This window comes from Sabethes cyaneus, chromosome 2 (assembly GCF_943734655.1).
Source record: "Sabethes cyaneus chromosome 2, idSabCyanKW18_F2, whole genome shotgun sequence".
Lineage (NCBI taxonomy): Eukaryota > Metazoa > Arthropoda > Insecta > Diptera > Culicidae > Sabethes > Sabethes cyaneus.
In genome coordinates this window covers 240,052,040-240,079,034 of record NC_071354.1, presented here as the reverse complement: position 1 = coordinate 240,079,034, position 26,995 = coordinate 240,052,040, and the positions used below count along the sequence as shown (strand labels likewise).

At 39.2% G+C, this 26,995-nt stretch overlaps 1 protein-coding gene across 2 annotated transcripts in view; it reads right to left on the bottom strand.

The window, feature by feature from the left end:
* Positions 1-26,995, bottom strand: part of LOC128738514 (uncharacterized peptidase C1-like protein F26E4.3) — a 137,831-nt gene that overhangs the window by 4,798 nt on the left and 106,038 nt on the right. The window contains exon 1 of one of the 2 annotated variants that reach the window (XM_053833716.1): positions 23,095-23,463. The exons of the other annotated variant lie outside the window; for it this stretch is intronic. Within the exon in view, the coding sequence (XP_053689691.1) occupies positions 23,095-23,110 (16 nt within the window). The 5' untranslated portion in view covers positions 23,111-23,463. Of the gene's footprint in view, positions 1-23,094; positions 23,464-26,995 lie in introns of those variants that run through there. 2 annotated transcript variants of the gene reach the window in all.

Sequence of the window (26,995 nt, the reverse complement as noted above, 5' to 3'; positions counted from 1 at the left end):
GTTTTTCGCTTGATTTATAGCGCTAGATAAGGAAATGTTACTTCAAAAAGGCGTAAAATATACGTTCGTTGTTTGGTCATAGCCTTGTAAACTGTCTTTCATCTCGCTGATAGACATGAGCTCTTACTTTCCTTGTTTGTTGCGTTTAATGCTACTAATATTCTCTTAATTAATGTAACTAATCATGCGGGAAACTGAAAAGTTGGCAACACTGTTAAGAAAAACCTTGTTATAAACTGTATAAATGCTTTTCCGATATACCAAAGTATTTTTTCATTACGTTGAGAATTACTGCTTCAAAAAAAAGTTATTTTGCTCTTAGTTTTACAACTAAAATGGGAAATTACTTGCTTTAAAACGCAGTATCTCGGGATCGGCAAAGAATACCTCGGGGCGATGAGTAATTCTTATGTAAAAACATCTGCGGAATTGTCTTCATTGAGAGAAAAATGTAAATTTAGTTTTGAAATTGAGTTTAAAAATGTTTGGCAGCACTGGTGCTCAAAAATAATATTTTTTTCGAGTTCCTTGGATGATTTCCTTTGAAAATGTGAAAATAGTGTCTTTTTAAACTTAATGTTTCCGGAGATATAAGCAAAAGAAAAAAAGAGGTTTTGACAAAATCGGCTATTTTCCTTCAAAATGAAGGCACTTCCATTAATCGAGGGAATGTTCGATGGTTCGATCCGTACCAAATGTTGAATTTTTACTTTCTGACCGAAATAGGAATAATTTGGCCAAATTTGGTTCAAATCCGTTAAGGTCGATTACACGTTTGAACTTTTTCTCGGTCGCTTGGCATGGAATGAGCCACCTGTAAGATCATATTTTACCAACGCAAATCTTCGATATTCAATACTAGTGTAACCAGAGATGGATCGATCACTTTGACTCAATTTTGATTCATTTGACAGTACATCTGGTACTGAAACTTAAACCTTCCACTTCATGAACTTTAGAAACTTTTCAGACGCAAAAGGCTTTAAAATAAGTGTTTCTCAAGGCAGTTTTATTATATTTCTCCTAAAAAGTCGCTATAAAGTTGATCGCTTTTATCTACCAATTTGAATTTCTGGTATCGTTCAACAATTTACTCTTTGGCGTGAAAGGGCTATCTCTTTTAGTTTCGTTACAATGTTATTTTAAACATATCGTGAGTGTTGAATTAGTAACTGAAAACTGCACTAATTCATACATCACACAGAGCACACTAGATCACCGCGTGCGACGGACACGGTCTGACACGTTTGAAAAACAACAACAGCAACCATAATGTTTTCCATAACTTGAGGGTTTGCCTCTACTTTTGCTTGCCTAATCCTGCAAAACTCAGACCGCTTCGCTTAGGTTTATCCGCAGGCAGCAGCCCTTAAACTTGTAGCCGGAAAAAGATGCATTTTTGAACTTTTCCAGTGTGATACGGAGCTGTGGCACAACTTGGTTTAAAGGGTATCCACGTTAAAATTGCAACATACTCAATTTGCTCTAGCTTTTGAACCGTTGGGTTAAATTAATTGAAATTTTGCATAGAGAAAGCTCAAAGTGCATTGTTAATACTGTGTGAGTTTTTTTTATTAGGTGCCCAAAGATATGAAAAATGCCATCGATAGAACAGCTCGTTCGCTAAAAAATTCGGCACAAGCACATCGAAACAAAGAATCTATCACATTGTGCCTTCGGTAAAAAGTTGGTAATCCCGAATTCTACGGTTGCTCGTGTCGGTTCGAAGAATATCGAGCCATCTAACACGTTGAGCTGAGACCCTCTATTCCTGGCGCCGGTGAGGTTCTTGAAGAGAACGGATTTCACTGCACAGTCGTCCGGTATCCTTGCGACGCGACCAGCCCACTGTAATCTCCCAACTTTTCGCCAGGTGTACGATGGGAATCTCTCCAAGTAGTGCCTGCCACTCGTGATTCATACGCCTACGCCTATTAAATTTGTATAATGTTGCTCTATCTGCTTAATGCTACGTCTCCCTTGAGATACTATCAATACCTTCGTTTCATTACTTTTTCCTTGACTCACTGGCAACCGAAGACAACAACTCCAGCCGTGAGATTGGAAAGCATATTGTTAGCGAAAGTTGCTCCCATTATATACAATACAAGCATTTGCGGTAGAATGATCTGAGCCACTGACCTAAGAGCACCTGGAGTTTTCATATGACGGGGAACCTTTTTGGACGGTGTGCAGGAGACCAGGAACTAGAAACTCGCGTGCCTCTTTGAGGAATCCAGCATTCAAAATATAGCGTTGTAACGTTGGGCAGGACATGCCGTTGCAATGCCGGGCCGGATAACTAACCTGCGACCCCCATGAAGCACTGCACTTGACAGTGCAAAAAGTCACATTTATAGTTAAAATGTAGTTAAAAGCATTAAAACTCTCAGTAAGGTTAGCCTCTACTGAATCGAACAGTTTCTGCAAACAATCAGGTGTTCCACAGGGAAGTTACTTAGAACCGTTACTATCTTATACATAAAAATGGATTTCTGTCTGTCTGTCCGTATGTTCCTTATAGAATCGAAAACTACTGAATCGATCGGCTTGAAAATTCTTATGAATACTTATGAATCTTATGAATAGAAATACACATAAAAACTAAACGCATATTAATAGTATGTGTAAATTTTTCGCGTATACGTAAATGATAACTGTTTGGCACATAAAGTTCATTTACAGGGTACATTGCAAAAATCTATGGGACACATAGAAACAATACGAAAGGGTTTCTCCGTGTACCTTAAATCGAGGCAAGACACCAATCGTGCACGCTTACTGGTGGACAAAAAAGGGCTTTTAGAAATGCTAGTTACATAATCTAACAATCCTTTTTCAAACAATTTCATTTTCTTTTTGATTTGTTACTCAAATATTCAGGATATTCGCCTCCAATGAGTTACATTCACATACAAATTCCAAGTTAAGTTCTCTCAACAAAGTTCCGTAGGCTACACCTATTTTTTTTTTTGTATGCCAGAAGGGCACTGGGTTCAAAAAATGTCACTGCGACAGTCACGAAGATTGTTTTTTGTGGCTGGCCCCGATTGCTGTACACAGCTTACGGATTGCTCATACCCATTGATGGAGTTGAGCTGGGTTGTAAGACTGTGCCCCAATTAGGTATTACATGGTTAATAAAACCAACTACCTGCTTGGGATGAAGTTTCCATACTAAGTTTGGAGTTAATAGGTAACTTCCGAAGAAGCTGAACCTGGAAGACGCAAGAGCTCCACAGGAGCAGAGCAAGTGCACTGAACTTTCTAGTTCTAAATTGCAAAAGCGGCAAATGTCGCTTAAGATGTTACCAATTCTCTTTAAATAGTAAAGAGTGGGACAATGTCCGGTGAGGAGCCCCGTGATTGTGCGCAGTTCCCTACATGTTAAGGTAAGTAGTTTGTTAACTACTACAAGGCCTGGGTAGATAAACTGTTTAGCTTGTCTACAGCTCTGCGCTTTATACCAACTGGATGCTATTTCTAGCTTTTTCCTGGTCAGTAATTCGCTTATGACAGCGGATATGGAGGTGCCCAGAAACGGTTCGGGGCCACTGAACTGACGAGCAGATCCTTGTCTCACTAGGCTGTCGACAAGTTCATTGCCCCCGATTCCGCAGTGTCCAGGCACCCAGAATAATGACACTTTGTTCTGGCGGAAGAGCTCCCTCGAGGTTGTGCTGCACTCTCAAACTAATTTGGATGCACATTTGGTGGACTTCAGAGCCAGTAGTGCAGCCTGGCTGTTCGTGAAGATTCCGATTTTAGCATACCTATACTTTCGTTTTAGCCATATCATGGCGTAGATGTATATTGCATATACTTCCGCTTGGAACACGGTGGGCCATTTGCCCAGTGGAAGAGCTTCCTTTATTCCAGCTCCGTAGACTCCAGAACTTGTGCAAATCCCAATTTTTGATCCATCTGTAAAGAAACAGATGGTACCGGATGGAAGAACAGGCCCTCCATTGCTCCATACAGCGCGATCAGTAACAATTACACTGTACGGAACATCCATGTTAGGGCTTAGTACGCGAAGGTGACCAATTTGATCTCCCTCAAGTATGTTACGACACCTCTGCAACCTTAGTGCACCGAGTTCGGCTTCCTTCTTCACATGAAGGTGTAAAGGTAGCAAGCATAACATTGCCTCCATGGCTGCAGTTGGTGTAGTGTGCATGGCGCTGGTCACTGACAAACATGCCAGGCGTTGAACTTTGTTTAGCTTGGCCTGCGCTGTCACCTCGTTTACCTTTGGCCACCATACAAGAGCGGCATAAGTTAGCCTAGGCCGTGCAATAGTGGTGTATGACCAAAGGGCTAGTTGAGGTTTCAGTCCCCAGGTTTTGCCAAACAGTGAACTGCATGCCAAGATGGCTGTTGTTGCTTTCTTGACAGCATAGTCTAGGTGAGCGGTCCAGTTCAGTTTATGATCCAGAATAATACCCAGATATTTAACTTCATTGCTGAAGCTTAGTCTGATTCCATTCAGTGTAGGGGGAGTAAGAGTATGTCTCCTCCGCCTAGTAAGTGGTATCACGATTGTTTTTCCATGTGTGGACTCATCACTGCAACCAGTATAGTTGATCTATTGTGATACCGCCCAAGTGTTTGCTGTATGACCTGCACTGCATTTCTTTTTACTATAATCGCTATTGAATGAGCGATATGCTTATTAAATTTTATGCGTGCTTGTGTGCATTAGGGCTTACCCTTCCTTCAAAGCTTGATCTACTTTACCCACTTATTCCTCGTTACCAGTACTATCCCATATTATAGCCGTCCCTGGCGAGGACTAATTCATACCTCTGACCAGTACGCTCAAACTATAGGAGGGACATTTGCACTGTCAAGAGGCTTCAGAGGGTAAATATAAAATTCAGCATGAAGGAAGGCTAAATGGAGGTGCCAGAGAATAAACCCATGCTTAAGTCACTTGACATCGAATGGCTTGATTCTACTAAGATTCGAACCCACGACCACTCGCTTGTCACAGCAGACTCGATAACCTTACGGCTACGGAGCCCCCCGCAAAAAGCTTTAAAATAAGTGTTTCTAGTCACGTGTTTATCGGCTAATTTGAAGTTCTGGTATCGTTCTACAATTGGTTCTTTGGTGTGAAAGGCCTTTTAGTTTCGTTACAATTTAATTTTAAACGTATCGTGTGATAGTACATTCGTATCGGGAGAATTAGTAACTGAAAACTGCACGATTTCATACATCACGCATAGCACACTAGATCATCGCGTGCGACAAACAAAGACCGTGCTTCGTGATCGTCGTTAGGGTAGTCCGGATACTAACGGGACTGACTTCTTCACTCAGTAAAATAAAACACAAGCTGTCTGAAAGCAACTATCCGTTATCGGCGGTGGCTGCTAGTGCACTGATACTGATTGCTATTTATTTATCGCCTTTTATACACTCGTAGTAAATAGATTTCTTCCACGTTCAGAACAATAGCGCCTGCGTATCACGTTCAACGCGCTCCACCACTTCCAGTGTGACACGGGACTACGGCACAACTTGGCTTATGCTTGTCTTGGGATCATAATCCTCTTAAAATTTTATGATCGTTCGCTTAGGCCACTTTCTGATGCTGCTCTCTTCAAAGCATCGTTGACAACAACGATGCGTTGTAATAAAAGTTTGCTGAATTCCTGCTGGGCTGTTGTTGCGTAACAATTACTTTAGGCCATAGCAAATGTTAATGTCCGCAAGTTCTTCCGGAAAATACGTTTTTATGCATGCAACCAGAAACACCCTAGAGAGACCCAAAAAGTCTGTTTTATTGTTGTTTTAAATACGAGTCAGAGTGTGTCAGTCGCACGCGGTGATGCAGTGTGCTATGCGTGATGTATGAATTAGTGCAGTTTTCAGATACTATTTCAACACTCAAAATGATACGACGACTCGAAGACTCGAACGAAGACTCTTCAAGCACAATGAGTGATACCTGCAATCTTTTTTCCAATCATTTTTCAAGTGTATTTTCAACCGCGGCAGCTAATCCGGCTCAAATTGAAAATGCTGTCTGTGGCATATCTAGCAATGTGTTAAACATAGGTAATATCAGCTTCTTAGACGAAGATATTCTTGCTGCATTGCTGAAGTTAAAGTCTTCAACATCGTCTGGGCCTGATGGAATTCCGTCTATTGTGTTAAAAAGATGTGCGGATGCCTTCTCAGGCAACAATGACAGTTTTATTGTACACTTATGATAGTAATAAAACCCAAATTGTTACCTGGGTTATGTACTCCACTGAAACTAATTTTGAATCACTGACTGTCGCAGGCGATATTTTCAACGTGTTGGAAAAAGTCGATCATGTTTCCCATCGATAAAAAAGGCGATGTTACTTCCCTCTGCGCGGGTTCCTAGCTCTTCGAAATATTAGTAAGCAACGTACTGTTTCGAGAGGCCAAAGCGTATAGCTCATCTAACCAACATGGATCTTACTCAGGCAGATCGACAACAACGAATTTAGTACAGTTTACATCGCATTGCATTAGGTTCATGGAAATAGGGGCGCAAGTAGAGTTTTACCAACCGCTCGGGTGTACCACAAGGGAGTAATCTGGGACCGTTTCTATTTTCATTATTTTTAACGACGTCTGCTATGTATGCTATGACCAGATGGTCGTTATGCATTGAGAAGCTTACCGTGACGAAACCCAATAGAACATCCGCCATACGTTGAACGTTGCCGTTTGCTAGATATGGATACTCTAGCTAACCGAAGAGACATTTGCAGAGAAGGTTTTGTGGGAAAAATACCGATAGGCGAGATTATCCTTGCTCAAATTTGCATTAACATTTCGCCCAAAAACCTGAGATCATGGGAATTTTTAAGACTACAATACCAGCGCACTGAATAGGGACAGAATGAACCCGTAAGGGTGATGTGTGAAGTTTTCCATAAATTTTATGTATATTTTGACTTTTCCATAACCAGTGTTAGTTATGAAAATAGATTAAGATTATTATTGAGATTATAAGTTTTGTGAATTTGTATATTAGAAATGTCTGTTTCTGATTAAGTTTCCCATGGTCGAACGAAGCCCTGTATTCTATCAGACACCCAGTGCCGTAAATTACTCCCTCTGCCCTTTCAGGTTGGTGAAGAACAGTTGACTTTTCTTCCATTGCAGATTAATACTATCGTTATGGAAAATTTCACCAAAAACATTGATGGAGAAACTAACAACCCCTAAAAGTTAATGCACGTTAACACGTGGGGCATAGTCCGATCGGTACGGACGAATCTGGTGAAGTGATGGACGTGGAGATGCAACTGGATTTCAACCTGAACAGCATATCGTTGGAAGGATGGGTCCCCGCTTAATTTTTGATCCTTAATTGGCCGCCAGGAAATGGGGAGAGTTGCAATGAATAAGCTTCCCGATCTAGCGACGAGATCTAAGGTTAAGGGCAACTCAAATGACCCTCCAACCCGCAACGAAGACGAAGGAAAAATACCTAAAGGCACTCGGAGTTTTCAAATGGCGGGGAACATTTTTTGACGGTGTGCAGGAGACCAAGATTCGAGGAACCCAGTATTCGAAATGTAGCTAAATGTTGGGCAGGACATGCCGCTGCAATGCCGGGCCAGATAACTGTAGCCTGGAACCTACAAAAACGGTGTTCGTATGGAATCCGGTTGAAATAAGACGATGAAGGGCACAATAGCCGACGGGGCTAGAGATGAGGTCAAGCACTAGCTTCAGGGGAAATTTCCCGATTTTCTCACCCATCGCATATTCCAAAACTTCATTCGTTCAACAGTGAGAACTGACGCTCGATTCTTTGTTTGTACCTGGACATCGTGAGGCACTTCGTATCCGCCGGATATAGCCGATCCGGCATTTAAAACGAGTCCTCTCTCTTCAGGAAAAAGACAGGAACGACGAACGGAAGACTGTTTCAGGCCGCTCAACAGCGCTGGCGACCGCAAACTGCAGCAGAAGCTGAAGCGGAAGACCAAGAGCAAGGTGGCCGAACCTCGCCTAGGCCCATTATGCCAAGTGATCACTGGAGGAGACAGACTGGCTGAAGGTAAATGTTGTATCGAAGACCGACAACAAAATTGTTGGGCGAACCTGAATCGGAGGACCTACTCCAATAATTTCGTGGCCAAAACGAAGAAGCAGCTGACCGCCAAAGTGTAGTTACCGAGCCAACCGTGACAAGCCACGTCGTGGGTTCGAATCTTAACAGAATTAGGTCATTTGATGTTAAGTGACTTTCGCACGAGTTTATTCTCAAGCCCACCCAAAACCCTACTGAATTTTGCATTTACCAACAATGAAGCCTCTTACTAAGGTAAGTTATAGGAGTGGTACAGGCTTGAGGTGCTTAATGAAGCCTCTTGTCCAAGGGCAAATTATAACTGGTCTTCACACTTGCTGGTTCTACAGAGCGTAGGACCGTAGTTAAAAAGTAGTAAAATATTATTAAAAAAAGGGTGAAAAAAAAAACATCGACACTTAAGCACGGATAATAAGCAGTTCGCTCGCTCTATAACGAAAAAGAACAAAAAGAACGAAGTGCGGAATACAACGCTTGGATGATATCACAACAGATCAAAATACTGGACCACTACGTCTACAATGCCCACACAGAAAAACTGGTTCCGGCCAACTGCCGCAAGCTGCCCGGAAGGGTGTCGAAACATTTTTGTAGCAAGCTTGATAAACGAAGGATTTGAGGGAAATTTGTTCCATTGAATTATCTTCTGCTGTTTTTTGTCATTGCCATCCGGAATTGGTCCATTTTTTGCTGTATACGTAAATGCTGACAAAATACACTTGCGTCATTGAGGATGACGAAATGTACACAATGTGCACGGAATGTGCGCTGCTATGTGAGCTATGTGAGCCACAGATGCCGAGTTTACGCAAGGCCATATTCGAAAGAATACCTGGAAAAGAATTGTATACCTTTTTCCCACGGCAAAGTGCCACGAAAGACAGCAAAATAAAAAAAATGTAGAAGTTACTGAAAAGGTTTTTGCTTCAGCAAGTAATTCGCTTTTGTGGACCGGAAAGGAACACTCTCCTAACTTTTGCTAACATGAACCAGGAATTTATTCAAGAAAGGTTGCTTTCGCTTTCAACGTGGTACAGCGACAATGGCGTCAATAAGTCCGATGCTTCTGATTAAAACACTAGAATCCAGATTGAATCGCTTCCAGCTAGTGAAGTATAACGCCTAACATTTAAGCAGCTGTAAATATCTAAAGAAACATCAATCCACAATAACCTTGGAAGAAGGTTTCGTTGCAGGTAAGTCACTCACTCAGTGGCCCTCAGCAGGGATCGAACAACTTTCCCCCGAGCTTCACCTTAAAACTATCACATCAACTATCGTCAACCTAAAGCTATTGAGACTCACAAAAACTTGTTGAATATGTAAAGAAGCTGTTGGCGTTATAAACTCTCTTTACTTGAAGCTTTTTTAGACATCTTTGAACAGGATAAAGTCATAGCTGAGGTCTGGTATTGACTTCATACTGATGGTTGGAACTAACGCAAATCGTGAATCATTTAATTTCACCAGCATGTTTATTGACTTTTTACTTCGCCATGTGGAACTTTGTGCCTAGTAGCAACTGCTGATTGTCTGGTCAATCGGTATAAAGTAGACAAACAATTTGTTTAAAAATAGGTACTTCAACTAATCGTACCGACTGAACTTTACGAATATTTCTGTTCTGTTCTGTTAATATTTTTCCTAAAAAAAAAAAAGGCAAAGTGGTAAGAGAAGCGAGCTTTGCGGTCGTTTCAGTGTTAAATTAGTCAGTGACTTTGAAGAAATAGGTCAGTGCAAGGTGCAACAAGCTGGCAATGAGAATTTCAATTCCGTGCAAAAGATAATAAAACTAAGTACTGAGAAATATGTAATATGACAGGATTGAATAAAAATATATCGGTAATAAAATTCAACGACCGTCAACATTGAAGCATCATCTGGCTTTCTAAGAAAACTATAAAAACCCCTTTTTTATTGATAATAATCGCTAAAATTTCGCTAACCGTGAATTGCATTTGGCGGCTGCAATCGAAAATATCCGCTCTAAATCTAAAGGGAGTCCACACCGATCTCTGGCAAGACTCAGTGCCAGTATCAGTGCCAGGGCCAGTGCCGTTTGAAGTTTTATTTATGTTATGCGGAGGGTTCACCGGCTGGCTAGTGAAAGTGCATTAAGCATCAATCGCAAAAAAATTGGCAGTGAAAAGCAGAGCCTGAAGAAAGCAAAATTCTGTAGTAAAGATTTATTATTGTGCGCAAACTGTAACATTGGTATTTTAAATTTGAAGCTAGAAAGCAATGAACGCAGAAGGACATACATAATCTATGATGCTTTTTGTAGGACAACCTATATACCTTGATTACTATTTTTTATGATCGCAAACTCGAAAATAGCACTGTTAATGGTCCGTTTTTTATTGATATTTATATCTAGGTGTGGAAGACGGGGATGCATTAATATCAAATGAATAAGGAAGACTTGGTAACAAAGAAGAGCAAAAATTTTAATAGCAACTGCCTTGCACCGTTCATTGAAAGCGGTGAAAAATGCATGAAAATAAAAGCAAACGTAATAACCATTCGGCATTTCACGTCGTTTAATCACTGAAAATATTTTGGTTTAAATAAAAAATGCCGCTTTCATAGGAGGTACGAAAGCCGCGTCGCGTTCCTCCCGTCTGTCTGTATGACTCAATCAAAAATGCCACACAGAACAGATCTTAAAACAAACAATAACATGCAATAGACAGGCTAACCTCAAAACCACTTCGTGTTCGTCGTCAGTCATATTTGCAACAGGCGATCGCATTACCGCGTGGGACCTGTTGCGGTGTGGCGACGGTAAACGTTGCGGTTTTGGAAAGGGACACCACCGAGTTCCCTCCCGTAAATCCATCCATATGGGTGATTTCTAAAAAAAATTTTAAAAAACATCTGTGATAAAATGTAACATACATTGTACCGTGCAACTCAGCCCTGATCTCTGCCTGATGCAAATGCATTTTATCTATCTATCTGTACAGATCCACTGTTTTCAACGGAGCTGGCATGCAAGCGAGGCAGCAGAAACTGCCTCGAAAACCAAAACATTTTAAGCCACACGCTGCTGTTTGCCAACAACGAAGCTCGGCGTTGTTGTCGTCGTCATCGGAATGAACCCATCATCATCATCACCAACCGGCTGAAGCAAGGCAAAAACCAACGGAAAATTCGAGGAATGCGCACACCTCTGCTGAGTGAGTGCAGAGGGCAATGACTATGACAGCCAACCAGCCAGCCGCTTCTCAAATTAAATGTTCTACTAGCACTACTATTTTGGGCAGTAGTGAGGAAAAATGACGGCTCGCTACGGTCGTTTACTACAAGTAAGTGTGTGGTAAGCCACACTTTAGAGTGGATTCGCGCATCGTTAGGACGGACGGCCGTAAGCAACAGTATCGGTTGCTCGAAACGACATGAGGTAATCCGCCCAGATTAGCCTTCCGCTGGCCGAACAACCACCACCGCAACAATAATGGATGCTTATTTTTAGGGAAATTATTTCACAGCATCAGTGATGCAGTTCACAGCAGCAGCAGCAGCGATCGCTTGATTGATGGGCTTTACCGATCCGATCGATTCCTGTTCGTTGACTGACAGAAGACAACAGCTCGGTAGGCGCTAAACTCGTTAACTAGCTGCGGAATCCGACACTGATGACCGCAGCGGACGGCGTGTCATCTTACGGTAAACAGGGAACATTTGCAGTTTGGTGCGAAAATGCGCCGGTTGTCCGGTGCAAATATTTATGTCTGGATCGCTGAGAAAATTGGCACTCCGCCAGCACTGGATGAAGCACTGGAAGTGCTCTTGCAATGTTTAACCACTCTTCTTTTGCGGGTAAATATTTGTCTTCCTAGTTAGGTTTAGTAAATCAAATGACTGTGTGTACTAAACAAAAGTGCCAAAACACTTCGAAATATTCGTCTTCCCCCCGTTCGAGTGTTTATGCTGCTCTAATTAACCTCAAACGAACGAACCTCTTCGAACGGGCGCGGCCAGCCGCCGTGCTCTTATTTCGAAGAGTTCTACATACTTACAAAGTTTCCTAGTTTGCAACGACTGACTGATGGAATACCTAACAGGCACAGGCAGGAGAACGACGGAGAGGAAAAGTGACAGCGACGTCCAGATTTATTGCACAAAACACGCAATCATTTGGGTCCGCTCGGTCGCGTTCGGGGTTGATAGTTGCGTATCATCCGTCAACAGTACGGCCGGCCCGGCTCGGTCCCGGCCGAAAACGCCTGCACGTGAGTCGGAAAAATCACGCGTTTTGTGACTGGTGACAACTAGGAAAACGTTTTTACCAGCTCGATCGAGGGGAGCTTCAATGTTCACTGTTTCGGGCTGTGAAAACATTGACGACGCGTTTATTTGCGAAATTGATGTGTCACATCCGTGTGTCACAGGCGAACGCATTCACCCGTCATTCAGTTGTAATCCGTTTTATGATTCATTAGGTTAGGTGGTACGTAACCTTCAACCACTTGGCGGAAAATTCTGCGAACTATTTGAATTGAGCAAATGAAAACACGCGAAAGTAGGTCATGCAGCTTTGTTTTGAGTTATCATTACAAACAAACAACTCCCATTACCGCCTGTTGGAAGTCTTGCTAACGTGAGGTGTAGAAATTAATTCCGCAAATCCTGCATTGAATCATTGTAGTAAAATTCTCTAGTTCATTTGGTGCTTGTGAATTGGCCAAGTTGGCACCAAATACAGTTTGTGGACCGATCGAATCATTTTCAAAGATGATGATGGCCACCACGTTACTATCAATGGAACCCACTATCGGTCGATGGTTACTGACTTTTTTGATCCAAAATTTACGCATTGGATCTGGTCGATATGTAGCTTCTACAAGACGGCGCAACATGCCTTACAACTTGTGAAACAATGGACCAATTAGGAGGCAGGCCTAATGAGAAATAAATTTCTCATTATGCACCAGTAAATTGGTCACCTAGGTCGTGTGACACCTTTAGACTTTTTGACGTAGGACTACGTCTTTGTATACTATACTGGGACTGGGTAGCACTTTGTGAAAACGAAAATAGAAGTGTAACGTTTGAATGAAAGATTTCAAATGCTAATAACTACTGAACTATTGTACGAAACTGAACAATTTATATGTCGTTGTATAGATAAAATGACCAGCAATTTTATGGGTGGAAAGGAGTTAGAGACCAATTTTAAGGAGGGCGTAAGAGGGGGGGCTTTTATACAAATGAAAAACAAATTTCCTCAAAACTCGAGAACCAATCAAGCAAATGGAACCAAATTTGGCATGGGGGGGGTTATTGTAGGCATGAATTTATTTTATGATGGTTTGAGCATAAAGACTCTCATACAAATAAAACAGAAATTTTTGCGTATGAGCCATATTTTCTGCTACGTAACAAGCAGTAAGCTGTGAAAATAAACTAGTTAAATCTTCTCGGAGCAAAAGACAGTAAATCAACGCAGCTAACTTACGTGCCTGTTGCCATTCATGTCAAAAGAGAAGGACATTCGAATGGCTCGTCATATTTGCGATGAACGTGCTTTGGCTTTAATGTTATATGTAACCAATGGCCCTTTTAAAGGCCACAAGCGAGTTAAAGTAAGATTATTGAAACATGTCAAACTACCCATAATCATATTCAATACAATAATCTGTGGGCTAGTCATTCATACCTTAATGATGCACTCAAGTGATTTTTAAAAGAAATTTCTATGTCTCATTGGTTGCAGGCCTTGTACTTATGAATCCCCGTCCACGTATTTTCAAAGCGACCATTGCATTCAATAAAGAATTGAATTTGAATATTTCGCTCTTCTTTTTTAAAACTCAATTAAACAATGGCACTAACAGATTCTTATAAACATACGTATGTTCAGAAATGCAGTTTACATTAGTCTTTGATCTAATGATCTGATATAGTCCTACGTCACCCTTTCGTACAACTCTTAGGGCTGTATACCTTGTAGTTTTTTTTTGGGTTGGCGTAAAGCCTTCGTTTCCAAACTAAACCAATTTTATTGAACTTTCATAAAAAATATCAAACAATTTATTGCGATCTGGTTTTGATGAAGTTACGAACTTTTCCTAAAATAACTCCCATCATCTTCTGGACTAATTGCTGTTGATTAAACTGAACGACCATTTTATTTAAGCTTCAAAGTAAACATTACTTACTCTGGTTGACCAGCTGCGTAAGATTTAAATTTAATAAATGCTCCATATTTGACACTGCTAAATCAGTTGAAGAAAGATAAAACTTAACATCGTTAGCAAGCAAATGCACTTACATACATACATACATACATAGTAGGTAAATCGTTTATAAATAATGAAAAAACAAGGGGGCCTTGCATTGAACCTACAGGTACTCCATGAGTCACTGTTAGATCGCCAGTTACAACAATTTGTGGTTGGCTCGTAAGATACCTTAGCAATGAAACTGTTTCAAATGAAAAATGGAATTGCATTGATAATTATTTTATCTACCGCTGCACAGTGGCCCAAAAGGGCGAAAAGTGGAACTATTTTCCTAGTGTTTTTTGCTTTCATTTTATCATTCATGGTCTTTAGCACTTTTGTTCGTATAAATATTCCCCTTAATCTAAAACTGTCAAAAGTTAGTCATCGCTTACTACAATGAAAATAAAGAAATAACTTTTTTGTATTAGGAAATATTGACATGGTTTCTTCGGCAAAGTTGTAAATATTGTAAAAACAAGCAACTTTGCTAAAGAAATGAAATTTCTATCTTTATCGAGTACTGAACTATAGGGCATATTCTTTAAAACTTCTTTAAAAATTAGTTTTTCATACTTAGCTTTTCTTAGTTGCATTTTACAAGAATACAATGTTCTGGGCAATTATAGAAGCTCTCAAAATACACGTTTTTGCAGAAGACCGCAAATCTCTTTGACCTTTACTTGCTGAGTTATCACATATTCAAGCTTTAAATTTCCATAGCTTCACGAGCCCTTGGGGTAAAATGGGGCAAGTGGATTTATGAAATCAATACTTCATCTTAAAGCTAAGGTCGAGTACTAAAAACTTGTATGAGTTCCGCTTGTCCCCAATCGCCTAAATGAGAGTACGGCAAGCCTACGTTTTATGTGTTTCGCGTTCGGTAAAGGCTCGATACACGTCCATTTTTTTGTGTTAGTAGATAAACACATGGTTTCTTCAGCAGAGTTATGGAAAATATAAAGGTTAACAACTTTGCTAAAGAAATAACAATTCTATTTCTATTGAGTGCAGAGCTGTAGAGCATTTTCCTTGGAAACTCTTTAAAAATTAGTTTTTCATACTTAGTTTATGTTGGTTGCATTTTACAGGAATATACGGTTCTAGGCGATTCATGAAGGACTCAAAATACACGTTTTAGGTTCCTATTTTGATCTTACGATACACGAATAGATTATAAAAAGCATATAATTTTTCATGTTCTATTTATTGACGACATTTTAGGGGAGAGACGTCTACATTGAGACACTTTTTTTCCAAAAATTAAAAAAAAAATTTGGTGATAGCTACCAACGAGCTCTTTTATCCATTTAAAAAGTATATCCTTTTAGTTGTCTAAAAAATGTTTTAGTCATTTTAGTTATAAGCTAGATTTTACGTTTTAAAATCCGGCTTCATTTTCAGTTTTTTGCTCAGTAGATGCTAATTTGACTGCAGCGCCTCAACGAAACAGAATTCGAAAAGGTAGTGTTAAAATGCAATTGTAGAGCTAATTATTATCTACTTTATTGTTGAAAAAAGTATAGTTTTATCTTTTGTATTTACGCCGCTATGGGATTGCTACCCCGTTTGTAGCGAAAAGAGCGCTCATTTGGCTACCAACGGGGTAGCAATCGCATAGCGCCGTAAATACAAAAGATAAAACTATACTTTCTTCTACAATACTGTAGACAATAATTATCACAACAATTGCCCTTTACACTACTTTTTCAAATTCTGTTTAGTTGAGGCGCTGTAGTCAAATGATCACCTACTGAGCAAAAAAACCGAGAATGAAGCCTGTTTAAAATGATATGTCAACCATGTTTTCAGTGCTTTTTGACTGGATGGATGGAATGGAATGGAAAAAAACTTCCATTTAGATGAGTATAAATACTGGTTTAGTTAACTTCATCCCGGGGAATTTTTGAGGGTTACAAAAAGTAAGTCACAACTTGACGGATTTTATCGCTAATTATGCCTTTCAAATGAAGAATAACTGTCCAATCTACGCCCCAAGCACTAAACAGGAGGTAATTAGAAATAAGCAACGATGAGCAGCTGATGTATTTAAGACGTACAAATGAACGTCCTTTTTAACCGTTTTCCAATCTATTTTGTAGCTTCTGAAACGCCTACATATTTTTTTTTATGGATTTCTCGTTTAGTAACGGCATTCAGACAACCTATATAATTACGGGTGTGTAATTCAATAGTAAATCGAGAATTCAGTAGCCGTGCGTTCTACGGTTATTAATTTTAATTTCTTTAGATTTTAAATAGGTTCCTCCTTAATTGAAAAATAAAGTATAATTGGTTAGGCCAAATACATGTTATATCGTTGCACAAAAGGCATAAACGCTTATAATTTAAATTCCGTGGCTATCCAACCTTCATTCAACTGACGCTAAAAAGTAAAACTATACGAGTAAAATCGAAACCAAACAGCATTAGGACCAACGTTTTGATTTTTATGATGGAATAAGTTACAATAAAACATTTATTGTTACGAAATAAATATGAGAAAATATCAACATTTATTGCAATGATATCTTATTGGCCATAGCAGTGGACAGTGGGTGAATTTAAAGTAAGCTATTTGTATGTAATATTCTTGGTAGAAAACCCAGTTTTTTACCTGTTGTTCTTGTATTAAACAAGCAAATATCAATGATTCATTGATATGTAAGCACAAAATAAAAAGCAGGTACACCAAAAGTTGTTAGTTTTGACATACAATTGCTTTGTCTGGAAAAAGTTATGCTAGAAAATAACCAAAAATTTTGGAAAATTTTTATATAAGTTTTTATATATGTCCCAACTGTCGTGCCAAAACACAGACGGCAAGGCACCCCACCTTCGAATTTATATTTTAAAATTGAACAAGAAGATGGAAAGTTTTATTTGATATTGGATTAGGAATTAAAATATAAATTGCACTTAAATTTAACTTAGTGTTGGCTTTCAAACCGAACTTGAAATAAGACATGCAATCGGACTTAGAATGAAACTTGAAATTTTAGTTGAAATTGAGTTTGAAATTGGCTTAAAATTAGACTTGGAATTGGACTTCAAATCGAACATGGAAATATATCTGAAACTGGGCATAAAATGGAACTTAAAATGGACTTCCAGTTGGAATTAAATTAGTCATTTAATTTGATATGAAATTGGATTGGAACCTGATCTAATTTGGACTTGACTTACTTTAAAGTGTATTGATGTAAATTCAAAATGACCTGGAATAGGCCTTAAAATTGGACTGACACTGAAGTTAGTACTTAGCGTGAAATTTGACTTGAAACTAAGGTTGAAAATGTTTTGGAATTTTTGAATTTAAAGGTAAAATTTAACCCGGAAAGTAACATGAAATTGTCCTTTTGTTCGGGTTATTAAAACTCTTTGCCGGGCCCTTTTTGTGTTGTCATCAACAGAGTGTCAGGGAAAGCTCTAAGTCCAGTTCTATCTGACGAGGCAGGTAATGTCATCCACTAAAACAGAGGTAGAGAGCCCCAAATATAACCGACAAACCTATGCTCTCAGGCGGAGGCGTACCGGTCCTGCGCGGACTTCACAAACTGGCTCTGAGATTTCTCTGCCAAAGGCCAGGACGTCATATTTTAAATATGATGATGATGCTGATGATGATGATGAGGGGGAAAATGGTAAATGGATTGAATTTGTAAATGTGCTTTGCCCTGAACATCATGTACTATTCGAGTTGTAAAATATAGAATAGAGGTGGAGATTTCGTCAGACCCGCCTAACACCGGTTATCCTCAACCGAGCACCCACCATCAATTTTCCAACACAAACTATCACAAATGGGCCAACAGAAAGACAAAACTCGGACCATTAGTGGTTATTAACTAATCAGGGCTTGGCCCACGGAACAAGCTTCGTCTTCCATCCGCCTGGCATTTATGCACTGTCCCACAAGACAGGTCTACAAAGTATATTGAGCGCAACATGACGTGGGCGTTCGCGGTAGTCGACAGAAGCTTTAAACCATAGAGTCGCACCCGCCTCCCATTATCCCTTAGAAACATTGATTTTCTAGCCGCCTTCTCCATATAAAGGATTTTTGGGAGATTTTTATGAGAATTAAGGATATTCAAGTGTCCAATTAATTTAGAACTATTCGTTATCACAGATCCCCGTACTGGCTTTTTGAATAAATTTTTCGCCGAATAAACTTCGAAACGCTGCCTATCATGTTTGTTGCTAACAGTATAACTTATTCCAGTTTATCACAGTTGGTATTAGTGTAGCAGATAGTAATAGTAATCGGACTGGATTTTGCACTAATTTAAACTTACTTAAACTTATTTAAACTTACTTTACTTCAAACTGAACTTGAAATTGAATTTAAAAATCGACTTGAAATTAGACTTGGAATTGGATTTTAATTTGTGAATTTGCTTTTGGAAATTGGTTTCAAAAGAATCTAAAATTAAAGTAGAAATAGGGCTTAAAATTGGATTGAAATATTAACTTTACATAGAACATGAAATGATACTTGAAATGGGACTTGAAACGGGACAAAAATGTGACATGCAATTGGCTATAAGATTTGAAACATTTCAAGTAAAGTTTGACTTTCAGGTCACACCACGAACAATCATTTTGTTTTACATTAAATTTAGTCTATAAGTCTAAGTCTATAAATTGACGAAGGATCTCGTGAAGAAACCGCAAATTTGCCTTATGATTGTCACTAGCGTGCCTATGCTGAGGCACACTGGGGTACGTGCCCCACCTTCTCGGTAAAATTCAGGGTGAAGCAAATTAATTTTGCAGTTTTTAATTCAATCAGCTACTATTATTGTGGTTGGTAAATTAATTGAGGTAAAAAAGTTCCAGTTTCAACTCCAACTTCAAGTTCAGTAATAAATCAAATTTCAAGTTTAGTTTCAAGCCTAATTTAAGCTCCACTTCAAGTCGAATTTCAACACCGATTTCAAGTCCAATTCAAATACAATTTAAGGTGCAATTTTAATCCATCTCATATCCAATTTCAATTCCTACTTAAGTTCAATTTCAACTTTGATTTTAAGTTCAATTTCAACTTTGATTTTAAGTTCAAGTTCAAGTGTTATTTAAAGCCCGATTTCAACTCCATTTTAAAACCAATAAATTTTCATTTTGAAGTTCAATTTTGGGTAATGAAAAACTTCTAAGAAAAGTCGGAATATCATCTTTGGACACATTTTCGAAATTTAGAGATAATTCGTCTCCTGCTGCTCTCCAGAGCAAAAAAAAAAAGAAAAAAATCATGTAGAAGGAGAAAAACCCGATTAAATCCACCTAGTGGTGAAAGGAACCTTTATTATTCCATTTTATTTGTCATTTGATATGGGCATTTCCAGCTGAAATACTATTTTTGATTGGAATGAAGTCTTGCTGATATGTTGATACCACTCAAGGATTTATTTTCCATTAAACATAATTTCCTCGCCACGAATAACGTTTTAAAAAGACATATTTAGAAATGAAATTATTTTGACGTAGGACTACGTCTTTCAGGAAGGTAGCTGGTATAGGGGGTCATTCCAAAAAATCGAAAAATGCAAGCGTCACGAAAAATGAAAGATTTTGAGCGCTAATAGCTTAGCGGTTTCCCGATCGATTTTAAATATTTTTGCACCAATCGATCGGAAAATCTTCTACGCATCTACACGAACAAAGAAAGCTATTGATTTTTAAGTGCGCACTATTGGAAAATTGAAAATAATGAAACCTTGTCCATCTAGAAATCTTAACTTCGTGATTGGTTGTTGGAAATGATGTCATCAAAGTGGTTCACGCTTCGGTTTATAATTCAGTCAATACCTAATAGATTTCCAAGTTATTTACAGATCGGAAAATCGAATTGGAAAATATAGAAAACTATTGATTTTCAATGCGAGCCATTGAAAAATTGAAAATAACTCTAACTCGGCAGTTAGACAGCAGTTTGTTCATCTTTTCGTCGAGGTATAAATTCTCGCTTCGTTTCCAATTATTTTCGAATAAGTTTTGATACAATTCAGGAACCAACGAGAAAGTTGATGGAAAATTCCATTTAATTCTACTATAACAAAGTTACAAGAGAATTAAATGGAATCCTACCCTTTCTCGTTGATCGCTAATTGGCTTCAAAAATTCCTTATTGTGATGTACCACCAACGGCAACACGAGCGGTGCCGCAGTCGTGCACGTCTGCAGTTCTCGGTCGGTCATATTCATCGGCTGCTGAGGAAAGAAAAGTATGCTGAGCGTGTGTTGGAGCTGGAGCACTCGTTTCGCTGCCGTGATGGAATATCTGGCTGCTGAAGTTCTGGAATTGGCAGGAAATATGCTGCTCGCGACAACAAAACGACCAGAATTATCGTCACTTGCAGCTGGCCATCCGCAACGACGAAGAGTTGAACAACTTGCTGTCCGCTGTCACCACTGCTCAGAGAAGTGTCTTTCCGAACATCCAATTTAAGGACGAAACATAATGTTCAAAGATTTGAGGAATTTTCGCTTACTGATTTCAATTCTATTTAATTCGATTGATTTTAATTGTTCGCTTCCCATCGAATAATTTTAGCCGATTACCTCTCGCACTTCTGTTCGCTTGTTACTGCTGGTTCAGTTGGCCGTCTCGGAAGGTACCAAAGCAGCCGACAAATATACCAGCTCCAAGTAAATGTGTTCGGTCAAGCGTCAAAATGCATAAAACCATGGGTTTAATACAATGAAATAGTTTTAGTAACATCTTTTGCATCTTCATATAAGAATTTGTTCGTTCTTAAAAGAACGGTTTTCGATAATTGATGAAACCTAAGAAACTTGGAACTTAGGGCTTTTCAGTCGGTTTTCTTTAGCAACACAAATTTATCCATCAGTAATGCTACAGTAATAATACGTAGCGTAATTTTTCTTAGGCAGCAAAAGGAGAACGGCTCACCGGTAACTTTGTGGTAACTGAAATTGAAATGCTCCATTTTATTCAACGTAGATGATAGAATGAAGGACCATGAAAAATAGGCGGGACCGATTCTTGTCGCTTGCTCTGGTACATAACACGAGGTAAGCCGGCGAACAGCATTATTCAAACGCTAACTGAGCTACTGGCATGTCTCGACGCGACGAAGGAGAATGCATCAGGGGCAAGCGAAAGTCACGCTCGAGTCGTGCACGTCGCCAATTCCCGGTCAGTCGTATTCATCGGCTGGATGGAATAATTTACAAGCCGTTTACCGAAAAGAAAATTACGTTAAGTGCATGTTTATTGCAAGCTGGAGTTATGATAATCAAACAATCGGTTCTTTTAAGGACCACACAACGATTGAAGAGTTTATTATATTTTCTTGCCAAGTTAATACGATAATAACACAGGCAACGAGGGAAAAGCTGAATTTTTCGCCGTTGCGGACGACCAACAAATGGCGGGAATAAGTTTTTTGGTCACGGACGACATTTTCTACCACTTTCAAAACGCCTGCAAAAATTAGCGGAACAAAAACGGGACTGGGAAAAAAGAGAAAAGTTTGAAGTAAAACTTCTAGTGCAAGTTTGATTCAATGTCCGATTTTAAAACCAATTTGTACTTTCTCTGATCCAATTTTAGGTTCAAATTCAAGTCAAATTCAAGGAAATTCAAGTACAATTTAAATGTCAAATGTTAATATAGTCTAATTTAAGTTCAATTTCGAGCTTAATTTCCAAACTAGTATTAAGTCGAATTTCAACTTTAATTTTTGAATTCAATTCCAAGTCGAATTCAAGTAACAATAGATCGTACGATTTCTCTATTTTTTCGGTCCAAAACGCTATACTGAACGCTCGGGTTCCTCTCACCTTTTGTATATTTCTGCGCACGCTAATTATAATTGTCGGACAGCCAAATATCGCATAAGCGTTGCTTTCATAGAGTTATTCGGAAATAAAGCTATAATGGTGCTATAAGAATTTTCAGATATTTTGCCTTCAACAGCAGTAAATGTCGGAATTAAATTGACTCCAGTTTTACAAGTCAACATTTGATAGACGTCGTCGTAAGTTTTTAATTTTTTAAAAACAAAGGAAATTGCAGGAATGATTGTTGATAGACATATGAACAAGTTGTAAATTTAATAGCACTAGACTAGAGCAAGAGATATTAATATGAATTTTTTAATTAGGAATTTTTGATTCGAAAACGGTGTAACTTATCGACTTGATTCCAGTCGTATTTTGCGTCTTGTATCAAAGATAATCATAAATTATTTTTCGCAAAATTCACAATTTTTGATTTGCACATAGGAAATTTTATGAACTGCATTTTGGTCATCAGATATCATAACATAAGACAACATAATCAATTCAAATAATTTTAAAATGATATTCCATAAGAAACCAGTAGTACAAAAACGTCGCTTTAATCGCGATTTCATAGAAAACTTGGAACTTATGACGTTGAAAAAATTTCTCACTAAAGTGTCTTTTACACAAAAAACTTCCAGCTCTACAAAACGGTTCAGCAAAAATTCTCAACCTTAACGTTGTAAATCCTTCCAGCATTAATTCTATTTATAACGAGCTAAATTCGCAAAACAATGGACGCAATGTCTAGCTTTGTGAGCGTATTGTCTTCAGTGTTCTAAAACTAAAATTCCGAGGCCATAAAACGGATCTGTTATCACTTCCACAAAACCAACTTCCACCAACAAACAGTTTGTTTGTTCAAATGTTTCACTCGGTTTACCATCCGAATGACCCCCGAAACGCGTCTGCCTCACTAATGAAGCTAAAAAACTACTAATTCGGCAAAGATCCACCCGCGCGTACCTTCACCTTTCAGCATACTCTCCCCGCCGAAAAGATCCACCTAGGTTTACTATCTATCACCAGCACCAACCAGATAGGTTCAGATTGCAGCAATTTGTCACTCTCGCTTTTTTTTCTTCACTGCTCCCTTCACGCACTTCCCTAAGGGAGCCGGCCAGCTGCGTTTTCCTCGCGCACTCTTTCACTCTGACTCTTTAAAACCACGGAATCGGTCGGTCGTCACAAGCGCAGCAGCAGCACTAATCTATTTTCCTCACACACAGAGCCAACACCGGGCGGCACGCGCAAAGTCCCGACACAACTCACTTAAGTCGGTTCGAGTTACGACTACGTCGCGTCGGTACGAGAAAAGTTCTTTAGCTTCCACTCAGGTCGCCGTTCGAGAGCAGACTGCTCGACCGCTGCCGGATCGGCGAACCGCGACGCCTTTTTTCGCGCACTCAGTAACGTGAATGACTAAGAATCCTCGACCGACACTTCGGGTGGAAGCCAGCCCGTCAGCCAGCCAAACAGCATAGCGCGCAGATAAAAATGACATTGCTGCATTGCTTTCTGCCGCCTCTTCCTTGCCTCTTCACCCCATTCACACCCACTCGAGAGGGGGAAAAAACAACAACCACGACCATCCCGAACCACTCGTTTCCGCTCTGGATATTTAACTCGACCAATCATAATCGAATCGTGTTTGCGATCCTGCGGGCTATCAGAATCGGAGGCAGTCTATCAAACGGAAATTTGTCATCATTATCAAACCGACCACAGTACAGAGTTGAAGGGCAGTTCTGCAACGGGTTGACCCAGCAACGAGGAGACCACCCTTAACTTTGAACTACCTACCGTGGTACCGTGGTTAGTCTGCCGGCCCCCGGCCACCGACCGGGAGAGAAAGAAGTTAACTTTGATTGATTGCGCACTGAATGAGTGACTGATTGAACCAATTCGGACAGTCGCGAACGAAGTTGGTGGCCCATAAATCTTCCAAATTAGTTGTAATTTGACTCTCTATTTGGGTATCGATGACCTAAGACAATTCGGTTGCAGTTCTCGATGTGAACCGAAAGAAAAACAACAATTCGAGGATTTTTAGAGATTACACAATACGGTAGCAATTTGTCTGAATTACGACTATCTCGCTGCCGTGAGCTGTCACCCGCGGTTTCCGAAAATTGACATTGAGATTATAATTGAACGGTTGTTGTGGGAGAATAGGAAACATGGCTCTAATTTCGAGCAGAAGTGCCCCACGGAATAGAATCATGAGCTATTTTTGGACCGGCGGCGTAATCGATGATAACCTGGCCGGGCTGGCCGCGCGCCGGTGAGGACGGTGGGATGAAAATTCCGCAGAACAACGAATGACTCAAAATCGAACAAATATGCATAGTCGCTGTGCCGTCATCGATGATGAAATGCACACTTTATATTCAAAATTGGATCGCTTGTTGGAAGGATGGATGAGTGGTGGCTGATTATATAGGTAAAAAGAGCCGAGCCAAGTGAACGTGGGTGCGAGAATTTTGCATTCGTTGTTCGTTCGTCCTTTCGTTGAGCGATTGTTTGATGGAATTCGAAAGTTATTAGTGTTGCTGCTTGTGGCGAACGGGACTGGAACGCTGCCAGAGACACCGTTTACGGTGAAGTCTTATTCTTGGTAAATTTCGAAAAGTACACCGTGTACTACTTTGCTACGACCCATTAATTTTCAGTGAAATTGTATAATGACATCCATTTTCGCTTGTTCATAATCCAAACTTAGAATTACATTATATTCAACCCTTTCTACTATGAGGATCCGTTCCCGCTTCTTCACTAAATTTTTGGCACTAGAAAACAGTTAACTTGAGGTGACCTACTTTTCCAGTTATTTTTGCTGAAATATGAACTGATTCGTAGAGCGTATTTACATTATTTGTATAGATTAACCGCAACCATTGAAGAAGTTTATACTTCTACGTGACCGCAAGCTACGAATCAGCCAATCAGGAAGTCGGCGCACCTTCAACAGCAAATTAACTCATTTACGCAAACTAAAAACATCAGCCGCTAGTTTTTTACAGAATTTTTGTTTCAAACAAAAAAAAGCTACTTTTGAAATTAGCAGGATCGATGACGACTAATTTCACCCTAAATAACTGATTCAATGATGATTCAAAACGAATTGAAAGCCTCTGAGAATATTGATTTTGATTATCATTATCATGATTATGCACACTAGCGTGCCCAGACATAAACAAAAGGTGGGGCACCCGACCTTTCAGAAGAATGTTTGGACAATAAACACGGAATAATCGTAGGATGCGAATCTATTTATTACTTAACACAAAAGCACCATTAGGTGGACATCTTTAAAGCTTCGAATTCAATTGGATTCAAAATTAAACTTGAAATTGGAATAGATATTTTACTTTGGAACTGAGCTTGAAATTAGACTTGAAATTGGTATTCAAATTTTACTTCTAAGCCTACAGTTGACTTAAAATTGATCCTAAAGTTGGAATTAAATTAAACTTGAAATTGGGCTTAAAATTGGCATGCAATTGAACGTAACATAGGACAATGTAATTTTACTTCAAACCGGGTATGAACTCAATATTAGGCTTGAGATTAACATTTTTTGCCCTATTTTCTCTTTTCTGTTTTGTTTTTTTTTTTCTTTTTTCCAGTGCCGCTTTTTCCACTTTTTGTTCTGTTTTTTTCCCTTTAGCTTTCACTTGTTTTTCGTTATTTCTAGTTCTTTTTATCTGCTTCCCTTCTCGTTTTGTATCTTCATATGACCAAAATTCTGCCTGAAATCTTTTTGATGTCCCGTTTCTTTTGTCGTTTTTTCTGTTTTTAGCTTCCTTTTTTACATTACGGACCCCCCCGATTTTACTTTTTATATCCAGTTTTTTCGTATACACGGAAGTCGCTTTTTACGCGACTATTTTTACGCGAATTTTGGAATTTACGCGGTTTTTTACGAAAATTTCGGAATTTACTCGGTTTTTTTACGTGAATTTCGGAATTTACGCGGTTTTTACGCGATTTTTGGAATTTACGCAGTTTTTTTACGTGAATTTCGGAATTTACGCGGTTTTTATGCGAATTTCGAAATTTACGCGGTGTTTTATGCGATTTTCGTTATTTACGCGGTTTTTTATGCGATTTTCGGAATTTACGCGGTTTTTTTTACGCGAATTTCGGAATTTACGCGGTTTTTTTCACGCGAATTTCGGAATTTACGCGGTTTTTTATGCGATTTTCGGAATTTACGCGGTTTTTACGCCATTTTCGGAGTTTACGCGGATGTGCTCAAAACGTCTATTTTTTCGCGTAATGTTCAATCCACAAAGTTTTTTTACGCGAATTTTGGAATCTACGCGGTTTTTTTACGCAAATTTCGGAATTTGCGCGGTTTTGATTTACGTGGGACGTATCCTTCGCGTAAAAAGTGACTTGAGTGTATTTCTCTTCCGTCTGATCTTTTTAGACCATTTTTACTGTTATTCATCCTTGACTTTTTTCCATTTTTCTCGTTCCTTCTTTTTCGTTTTTCTCTCGTTGTTTTTATGCTTCCTATTGTCGTTCTTTTTCGCTTTTCAACTCCTTTTCCAACCCATTTTTCGTTGGTTCGTCTATTTCGTTCTGGTTTTATTTTCCGTTTTATCCCTTTCATTTTCATTTTTTCTTCTTTTTATTTTGATTTCTGTCCCGTATTTCCTCCTTTTCGGTTCTAGTTTCTCCATTCTCCAGCTCTCGTATTTTCTTCTCTTCTATATCGTTTTTTCTTCCTTTCTGACCTGTTTATCCAGTTTATGGTTCTTTCTTCTCAATTTTCTTCCTCGTGTCCTATCCAGTCTACTCGTTTTATGTCTCGTTTTCTTCTTTTCCACTTCTTTTTCTCTTTTAATGTCCCGGTTTC